We start from the raw sequence: 10,244 nt of genomic DNA on the forward strand, positions 1-10,244 counted from the left end.
GCTAGAAAACACGGCTCTGTCTTTTGTGTATGTGAATGTATTTCATTACCTATTGCTTTTTTGTTGTTGTCTCCTGCAGAAGCCTGTTCCCCGAAAGAGGCGGGTCCGTAAGCGGAAGTATCACAACAGCAGCGTTGTGACTGAAACCATCTCTGAAACAACTGAGGTCCTGGACGAGCCTTTTGAGGACTCTGACTCGGAGAGGCCCATGCCTCAGCTGGAACCCACCTTTGAAATGGAGGATGAGGACGACGAGGAAGAGGAAAGCAAGCTGTTTCCGAGAGGATATCTTCGCCACCTCTCTCCACAGGCCCCCCTCAGGCACAGGTCTTCCTCCAAGAGGGGGTCTCAGCAGGATGGAGAGGAGTCGGATGATGCCACTGGTACGTTTCACATACAGTGCTGTGAGGTGGTGCTTGACTGATCTCTATAGCAAGGGAGATAGCTGGCTGCTTCCCCCCTTGAGCGTTCAGCTGACCCAGGCCCAGCTTCAGGAGCTCATGACGTTAGTTTGTGCTAGCCACCCGATTCAAACAGCCACTCTGTTCCACTCCATATTCACACCCAGAAATATCCACAGGTGCTTGGACTATATGGAAGGAACCAGCCGAAGGGGAGAGCCATGCCTGCCAAGAAACTGGGAGGGGGCGGTAGGCAAGGAAGGGAGCTGTAGACTTGCCAGAGCTGTGACCTCTCTGAACCAATTTCTGCATTTATGTTCAGTTTTACTCCTTGATTATCTGGGGATTGCCTTCAGTTCCATAAGGCAGGAATTCTCTCCCTGCTGCATAAACAGTGTGGAGTGTGAAGAGGGTGGCCCTTCTGAAATCCTCAACCAGAGTTGGGGCCGTAGCTCAGAGGATCTGCTTTGCATGGAGGAAGGTGAAAGAGTAGAGGATACACGGACCAAGGGAACAAAACATATGCGTAGAATAGTATATATACCGTGTATGAAGATCTGTTCACGCACACAGAGTACATAAAAAGCACATAAATTTGGCATATATATATGAAACACACAATTACTGAAAAGAGAAAGAGACTCCTGCCTGGAACCTCGGAGAGCCGCTGCCAGTCCGCGTAGACAGTACTGAGCTAGAGGGACCAAAGGTCTGATGGGATAAGGCAGCTTCCTGTGTTGCTAGCTTTTTAACCCTCCGCAATATGCTTTTACGCCCAGTCTTTAATTTAGACAGTTAAGATACGTTTAACCTCTCTTGAAATGGCTGTCATGAGGCCCAGCATTACTTTCTGTGCATCTATTAAGCTGAGTGGTTTTGTAGTATCATATTAGGCACTTGTTATCTTTTATTAATTAAGGCAATCTTCTGCATGTGGATGAGTTAATTATCATAAAGTACTTGGATCTTATGCTAGCTTGCTTTAAAAAAAAACAAAAAACTTTACGAAACATTTGAAGCTGTTTTCCATTGATTTCCCCCCAAGTAGACTTCTACCACCTGGGAGCAGCTGCTTGCAAGATGAATTCATGTGGGCTGAATCAATGGGGCAGTAATAGGAAGATGTGTGTTGGGAGGGGTGAGGGTTGACTTGGAATAAAATAGTGTTCAATGATCGGCCCTTAAGTTTAAAATTAAAACTTCAGGGCCGCTTACAGTCCATGGTAAAAAGAGTAAACTATTGCAAAAGAATAGCAAACAGCAGAGCAGCCTTAAAAAGAGATTAGAGTTTTCTGTGCACAGTTGTTGGTACCTGTTCCCACTGCTAAAGTTCACTCTTCCTCTTCATTTTGAACCTCCTAACAGTCTGCTTTCTGCCATTTCCCTTGGCCAGTGAATCTCCTCTCAGCTTCTTTCCACAGTTGGCCTTTCCCGTCTCTCACTCTGCCTGTTCTACACCTCTCCATTCACCAGTCCAACATACAGTGGGGGTGGGGCTGAGCTCAGTGGCTGAGCATCTGCTTGCAGTCAGAAGGTCCCTTCTTTGGTCCCTGGCAGCATCTCCAGGTAGGGCTGGGAGAGACTCCTGCCTGAAACCTCGGCGAACCACTACTGGTCAGAATAGACAATACTGAGCGAGACGGACCAATGGTCTGACTCTGTATAAGGCAGCTTCCTATGTTCCAGTTACCTGTAATGAGAGTTCCAAACCATGGGTCCCCAGATGTTGTTGGACTACAACTTCCATAATCCCCAGCCAGAATGGCCAATTATGGATCCCCTGCTGGTGATGGATATAGTTCAGCAACATCTGGAGACCCACGTTTGAGAACTCCTGACCGAAAAGAACAGGCATTCCAGTAACTCTGCTTGGTGTCCTAAAACTGTTTTAATTCTGGTGATAGGGAATGAAAAAGCAAACACACAATCTGACCTTCTAAAATTGAGTTGCAACTTTGTAAAGTTGCATGGCATTTGCTTCAGCATCTCGGAGAGGCAACCATATTGAGGTTTGGGTAAGGTCAGCTACAGAATTCTTAATAGTATGGCAGTGCTAATAATGAGAATTTCTGGTCCAGCTGTTTAATGTTTTTTCTCTCTCCATCTTCTTCAGGGTCTCCTACCTTGAAACCAGTCTCTGTGATGAGAAAATGTGAAGCGAAGGATTCTCCGCTCCAGCCAGACACTTCCAACCCGATGAAGAAGAAGAAGGGCTGGCCCAAGGGCAAAAGCCGCAAGCCCATCCACTGGAAGAAGAGGCCTGGCCGCAAGCCGGGCTTCAAACTGAAGCGGGGGAAGTTCCTGGCACCTGCTCCGGAAGAGGTGGTGGCTGAGCCTGTGGAAGCCCCCTCGAAGCCAGTGCGCAGGCCCAAAGGGCAGGAGAAGGAAGAGCCTGTGGAGCAGAAGGAGGAGCTGCCTGTTGCAGAGGAAAGGAGAGAAGACGAGAGGCCGATGGACATTGGGGAGCTGGGAGAGGAGGAGGAGGAGGAGGAAGAGGAGGAGGATACCCCTGCCAGTGAAACGAGAGTGCCGTCTCCTGCAGATCGGAGCAGCAGTCCTGTAGCGGAAGTGAAAGAACCTGAGATGGAGGAAGAAGCAGAGAAGCCGCAGGTCCTAGAAGAGCAGAGGCAGTCCGAAGAAGAGCAGCAGGAGATGGAGGAACCGGAACATGACCAGGAGGAGGAGGAAGAGGAGGAAGCCGCAGCCACCGCTGCTGCCGCCGCAGCAGCAACCCAGAACGAAGACCACGATGCTGACGACGAAGAAGACGGCCACATGGAGTCTGCCAAGAAGGACGAACTGGAAGGGCAGGCAGCAAAGGAGGGGCTGAAGGAAGAACCAGATGTCCAGGAGCCTTTTTTAGAAACAAGCACACAGGGTGGTAGAGAAGACGACGTCAAGAACAAAAGTGAGGCAGAGGTGGATTCTGAGGAAGAGCAGGCATCCCATGAGACGTCGGTGGCCTCGGATCCCGTCCCTGGTTCCGAAGATGACCAAGAGGAGGAGCAGCAGCATGCCAAGGAAGGACTCATTGAGCTGAAGGAGGAGGAGGCGATCCCTCACAGCGAGCTGGATCTTGAAACCGTCCAAGCCGTGCAGTCCTTGACGCAGGAGGAAGAGAACAACGAGCACGACGTGGCCTACCAGGACTGCGAGGAGACCCTGGCGGCTTGCCAGAACCTGCAGAGCTATACTCAAGCCGAGGAAGATCCCCAGATGTCCATGGTTGAAGACTGCCAGGCCTCGGAGCACAACAGCCCCATCTCCTCGGTCCAGTCCCACCCCAGCCAGTCGGTGCGCTCGGTCAGCAGCCCCAGCGTGCCCAGCGCTCTGGAGAACAGCTACACCCAGATCAGCCCAGAGCAAGGCGCTCTTTCCGCCCCTTCTATGCAGAACATGGAGACCAGCCCCATGATGGATGTGCCTTCCGTCTCGGACCACTCCCAGCAGGTGGTGGACAGCGGCTTCAGCGACCTTGGCAGCATCGAGAGCACTACGGAGAACTACGAGAACCCCAGCAGCTACGACTCCACCATGGGGGGCAGCATCTGCGGCAACAACTCCTCCTCCCAGAGCAGCTGCTCCTATGGGGGCCTGTCGTCCTCTAGTAGCCTCACCCAGAACAGCTGCGTTGTCACCCAGCAGATCGCCAGCATGGGCAGCAGCTGCAGCATGATGCCCCAGGGGAGTGTCCCGCCTGCCACCAACTGCAGCATCAAATCCCCCCAGAGCTGTGTGGTCGAAAGGCCTCCAAGCAACCAGCAGCCGGCAGCACAGCCCCCCCAACCACAAGCCCAGGCCCAGCAGCCCCCGCCTCCTGCTCAGCAGCAGCAGCAGCAACAGCAGCAGCAGCAACAACAGCAACAGCAGCAACAACAGCAGCAGCAGCCTCCCTTGTCTCAGTGCAGCATGAACAACAGTTTCACGCCGGCCCCGATGATCATGGAGATCCCGGAATCCGGGAGCACTGGCAACATCCTCTACGAGAGGATTTCTGGGGATTTTGGGGCCGGCAGCTACTCCCAGCCCTCGGCCACCTTCAGCCTGGCCAAGCTGCAGCAGCTGACCAACACCATAATGGACCCCCACGCCATGCCTTACAGCCATTCCCCTGCGGTGACGTCCTATGCAACCAGCGTGTCTTTGTCCAACACCGGCCTGGCGCAGCTGGCCCCGTCTCACCCGCTGGCTGGGGCGCCCCAAGCACAAGCCACCATGACCCCTCCACCGAACCTGGCGCCCACCACCATGAACCTTGCCCCGCCCCTCCTCCAGTGCAACATGCCCACCACTAACATCGGCATCCCCCACACTCAGCGACTGCAGGGGCAGATGCCGGTCAAGGGGCACATTTCCATCCGCTCCAAGTCGGCACCCCTGCCCTCAGCGGCGGCGGCCCACCAGCAGCAGTTGTATGGCCGCAGCCCTCCGGCGGTGGCCATGCAGGCGGGGCCCCGCGCACTTGCTGTCCAGCGCGGCATGAACATGGGAGTGAACCTGATGCCGACCGCCCCGTACAACGTCAACTCTATGAATATGAACACCCTGAACGCGATGAACAGCTACCGGATGACCCAGCCCATGATGAACAGCAGCTACCACAGCAACCCTGCCTACATGAACCAGACAGCCCAGTATCCTATGCAGATGCAAATGGGAATGATGGGCAGCCAGGCCTATCCCCAGCAGCCTATGCAGCCAAACCCTCACGGGAACATGATGTACACTGGCCCCTCCCATCACAGTTACATGAACGCTGCCGGGGTGCCCAAGCAGTCCCTCAACGGACCCTACATGAGAAGATGAGCAGAGGAGGTTGGCATCTCCACAGACAAGACTGAAATCTCTCTATAAATAAAGGAACCTTTTATACTGACAAACCAGAGACGATGGACCTTTTTCCAGTTAAATCTTGCTGTAGATCTTAGATGGGGTTTTGTTCCCTTTTGGTTTTATTTTAATTTTGATTTGTAGGGGGCCTGATCTTTTATTATTTTCACGTTTGGTGGGGTTCTTTTGTCTGTTGGGTCTTTGTTTCCCTTCACAATCCTGAAAACCCGTCACTGTTCCAGTCCATTTTTTAAAAATGGGGGCTTGGGTTTCTCCCCTCCCCTCATCCCAGGGAGGGGGCTGGAAACGTACACACAGAGTTTTCCATACCTTCAAACAAAGAGCCTTACTTTGCCGACCATCCGAGCAGAGTGCGTGTAAACCGGTCATTTCCCCTTGCTTTCAGACAACATTCTCTCCCCTTTCTCTCCCCTTGTGCACAGCTCCCGAGGTGGCCCTGCCTCTGTAGGTCAGATTCTTCCCCCTCTCTTCTGTCTCCCACGTCACTCCCGATAGGAGGCTCTTGTGGCAAAAGCGGATGGGCCCCAAGCAGCCTTTACCATTCCCACAGAAAGAAAAACTCCAAACGGTTTATTCTTCCCTCACTTTCTCTCTTTGTGTGGATGAACTGCATTACGGTTTCAAATGCAACTTCTGGAAGTGTGCCCATCTCTTACACACCAGACCAGAGCCAGAAAGCAGGGAGTCTAGCCTTTGCATGCAGCTGTGCTTGCAGGACCACGATTCCAGAGGCTCTTGCTCAAAGCTTTCTTCTGGGAAGCGGCAAGATGCGCTTAAAAAGCTGCCAAGAAGCTTTCCTCTTCTTCCTTGCTGGCTGTTGCTAGTGTGTCGGAGAATGTGCTGGGCAGCCACATATCCCCCGCCCTGCAACCTACATCATGGTGCTTCAGCATCTGGCAAGGTTTGCTTGCTGGGATTTCCTCCCCTGTGTGCCGAGGGAGGCAGTCAGAGCGGACAGGGTCTGCCCAGTGCAGCTCATCCATCCTGCCATAACATAAGAGACGCCAGGCTTGTCAGCTCATTGCAAGGAGGGGCAAAACGTAGCTGATCCTTCTAATGTAAAGTTCTCTCTGTATATTCTCGTAGAGCTACAGATGCACTTAGATTGACTTAGATGTGTAAAGAATTTTTTTTCCTTCCTCAAAGAAACCTGTAAGGCAGTTTGGGGGGGGGAGGGAGGGAGGGTTCAACTGCACTGAAATGGACTTCCTCTATACTGTTGAGCCTTAAAAAATAATAATAAAAAAGGCAGAATCCCAGGGGCTTCCAGCCCTCGGTGTCCCGTCCCCCCCGCCCGCCCTTAGTTCTTGAGCATGTGTACAAGGCTGTGTAGGACCCATGTCCCTGTATATATCTATGGATCCAGGCTCACCTTATCCATGTCGAAAGGCGACCTTTGCTTCCCTCTTCTCCCTGAATCCTCTGCCTTGGCAGGTGGGTAGGTGTGGGGGCGGGCTGCTCTGTTGGGCTGTTGAAGGCAAAGCTGTTGGAACGAGGGCCGTGAATTGGTTTCGGTTTTGTTTCTGTCTGCTGTTACCTTTTTCAGTTTGGGGTTTTTTGTATGGTTTTTTAAAATCAGTCGGGCAGCTCCCTTTTTTCCACAAAACCTTTGTGACTGTAGGACTATTGTAGAGAACCGATGTTCTTTTCTATATTATTAAAAAAAAAAAATCCGACACAGTTAATATTGGTACCTGTCATCCCCCCCCCCACTTCTGTTTAAGAAAAAAATAATAATGTATTTTTAGCAAAATAAACTTGGGTAATCTTCTAAAAGAAATTAAAAAAAAAACACTCACTGTTAGTGACTTTGATGCCTTTTAAAAAAAAGAGCTTTTTCATTTCATTCCATCTTTAAAATTTTTTATCTTTGTTGTAGAATATTAAAGACTATTTTAAGAAAGATGAAAATTCTCTTTAAAGAGATCTCTAGAGTGTGTGACTAGAGCTCCAGATGCCTCTAAAGCCGCATGTACAATATGAAGCAGCGTCTATTCCTGTCTGTTTATATTTGCTTTTCCTGTTTTGTAACTTCTTTGTACTTTGTTCTTGGTGACTTGTAAGCTTAAAAAGGGGAAGGGGTGCCTGGATGATTAAAAAAAAAGACAAACCCTTTGTAATTCATGTCATGCGCTCCTGGGCCGGCCGGCCTCCCCTCCTCTCCTTGTATGTAATATCACTTTTTCCCTCCCCCCTTTCTAGCAAGTACTTTCAAAAGAACTCTGTACATTTTAACATAAAAAAAAATAAATTATGTTGAGCCATTTTGGATGTCTGGTTTTGCACATGGAATCTTTCTTCCCTGAAGTGCCGGAGAGCTGGACCGAGCAAAGGGTCATCTGTCCTGATCTGGGGATGGCCTGACAAGCAGAATCATCCTTGATAGCTAGGTTGAAGGAATGGTGTGAGGAGGCGATCTGGTCTTGTGGTAGCAAGCATGGATTGTCCCCTTTGCTAAGCAGGGCCCACTTTGGTTTGCATGTGGAAGGGTGGCTACATGTAAGCGCTGTAAGATGAGGTTCTCTAACTCTGGTCCCTAGATGTTGATTGATTGATTAATTAAGTGCTGTCAAGTCAGTGCTGACTCTTAGCAACCACATAGATTCTCTCCAGAATGATCTGTCTTCAGCTTGGCCTTTAAGGTCTCTCAGTGGTGAATTCATTGCTGTCGTGATCAAGTCCATCCACCTTGTTGCTGGTCATCCTCTTCTCTTTCCTTCAACTTTCCTCATCATATGATACCGTAGTTTGAACCTGGTCATTTGTGCAGCAAGTGAAAATTCTGGTTTGATTTGTTCTATGATCCATTGGTTTGTTTTCCTGGCTGTCCATGGAAAACATCCATGGTATCCTCAAAAGTCTTCTCCAGCAACAGCGTTGAAAAGCGTCGATACTTTTTCTATCCCTAGATGTTGCTGGTACACAGTTGCAAAATCTCCAGCCCCAAGGGCCAAAGCAACATCTGGGGAACCAAGTTTGAGAACCCATGCCATAGGAGAGCTGGTCTTGTGGTAGCAAGCATGACTTGTCCCCTTAGCTAAGCAAGGTCAGCCCTGGTTGCATATGAAAGGGAGACTAGAAGTGTGAGCACTGGAAGATATTCCCCTCAGGGGATGGAGCTGCTCTAGAAAGAGCATCTAGGTTCCAAGTTCCCTCCCTGGCAGCATCTCCAAGATCGGGCTGAGAGAGATTCCTGCCTGCAGCCTTGGAGAAGCCACTGCCAGTCTGTGAAGACAATACTGAGCTAGATGGACCAAGGGTCTGACTCAGTAGAAGGCAGCTTCCTGTGTTCCTAAGATATTCCCCTTAGGGGGTGAGACCAGAGCTCAGTAGAAGAGCATCTGCTTCCTTGCATGCATGCAGAAGGTTCCAGGTTGACTCCCTGGCAGCATCTCCAGGTACGGCTGGGAAAGACTCCTGTCTGGAGCCCTGGAGAGTTGCTGCCAGTCTGGGTAGGCAATGCTGAGCTAGAAGGACTAAGGGTCTGTATAAGGCAGCTTCCTATGTTCCTATGTGTAGGATCCACATAACTCCCTTGGCCCACAGTTTGTTGGATGGGGGCCATAACTTGAAGTGGGCAAGACTTGGAGGCAAGGCTGGCTTCAGGCTTCGATGGTCCTTCATGGACTGCCTCCTAGTTGGGCCCCTCTTAAGATTTGTGGTGGGGCTTACTCTAACACAGAACTGCTCAATTTCGGCCCTCCAGCAGATGTTGGCCTTAAGTAAAAGTGTGCCGTCAAGTCGATTTCGACTCCTCGCGCCCCCAGAGCCCTGTGGTGGTTTGGGTTTTTTTGGTAGACTATAGGATGGGTTTACCATTGCCTCCTCCCGCACAGTATGAGACAATGCCTTTCAGCATCTTCCTAGATTGCTGCTGCCCAATATAGGTGTTTTCCCATAGTCTGGGAAACATACCAGAGGGGATTCAAACAGGCAGCTTTCTGCTTGTTAGTCAAGTCTTTTCCCCGCTGCGCCACTTAAGGTGGCTAGATGTTGGCCTACAATTCTCATAATTCCTGGCTAATTATTATTATTATTATTATTTATATTATTTTTACATTTATATCCCGCTCTTCCTCCAAGGAGCCCAGAGCGGTGTACTACATACTTGAGTTTCTCTCTCACAACAACCCTGTGAGGTGGGTTACGCTGAGAGAGATGTGACTGGGCATTATGGGAGTTGTAGTTCAGAAACAGCTGGGGGGGGGGGCTAAGTTAAGAAGGCCTGCCTAGCACAATGGCTTTCAAGCTAGGGTCCCCAGGTGTGTTTGGACTGCAACTCCCATCATTCTCAGTCACTGTAATCTTTGACCACCGTGGCAGTTGATGGGAGTTGTAGCCAAGCTTGAGACCCCCTGCCTTAGCAGCTAGGGTGAGAAAGAAATGGTGGAAATGGGAGTGATGCTCTTAGCCGAGAGACTTGCTTCACCTCCGCTGGGAAAAGGCTGTGGGTGCAGAAGTGGCCCATTGGCAGTAGGCCCTTAGCATTTATATTCCACTCTTCCTCCAAGGAGCCCAGAATGATAGGCATGGCTTATGTTTATCCTCACAACAGCCCTCTGAGGTAGGTTAGGCTGAGAGATGAGTGCCTGGCATAGAGTCACCCCGCAAGCTGTGACAGGGACTTGAACTCGAGTCCCCCTGGTCCTAGTCTGGTGCTCTAACCAGTAGACAACACTGGCTCTGTTTGGCTCCACCCACTGATTCTCATTTAACCCAGAGCAACAAGCAAAGGACTCTTTTACCTTCTCCTCGCAGTGGGGAAAATGACTTGCCTAGCCAGCCAGAGGTTGCCGGTTCGAATCCCCGCTGGTATGTTTCCCAGACTATGGGAAACGCCTATATTGGGCAGCAGCGATACAGGAAGATGCTGAAAGGCGTGCATCCAAAACACACTGCTACTATCCTGCCGTACGGGCAGGGGTGGATTAAGCTTTTTGCCGCCCTTTTACCTTAAACAAAAAAGGTTTGCCTTTTTGACGCAAGTTTCCT

At 50.5% G+C, this 10,244-nt stretch overlaps 1 protein-coding gene across 1 annotated transcript in view; it reads left to right on the forward strand.

Annotated features, from left to right (window-relative positions):
* The window catches only part of KAT6A (lysine acetyltransferase 6A), an 82,382-nt gene extending 74,859 nt beyond the window's left edge, over positions 1 to 7,523 (forward strand). The window contains exons 16-17 of the mRNA XM_053269582.1: positions 80 to 383; positions 2,515 to 7,523. Coding sequence (XP_053125557.1) covers positions 80 to 383; positions 2,515 to 5,207 — 2,997 coding nt within the window. The 3' untranslated portion in view covers positions 5,208 to 7,523. The remainder of the gene's footprint in view (positions 1 to 79; positions 384 to 2,514) is intronic.
* Positions 7,524 to 10,244: the final 2,721 nt, after the last annotated feature.

This window comes from Hemicordylus capensis, chromosome 8, assembly GCF_027244095.1.
Source record: "Hemicordylus capensis ecotype Gifberg chromosome 8, rHemCap1.1.pri, whole genome shotgun sequence".
NCBI lineage: Eukaryota > Metazoa > Chordata > Lepidosauria > Squamata > Cordylidae > Hemicordylus > Hemicordylus capensis.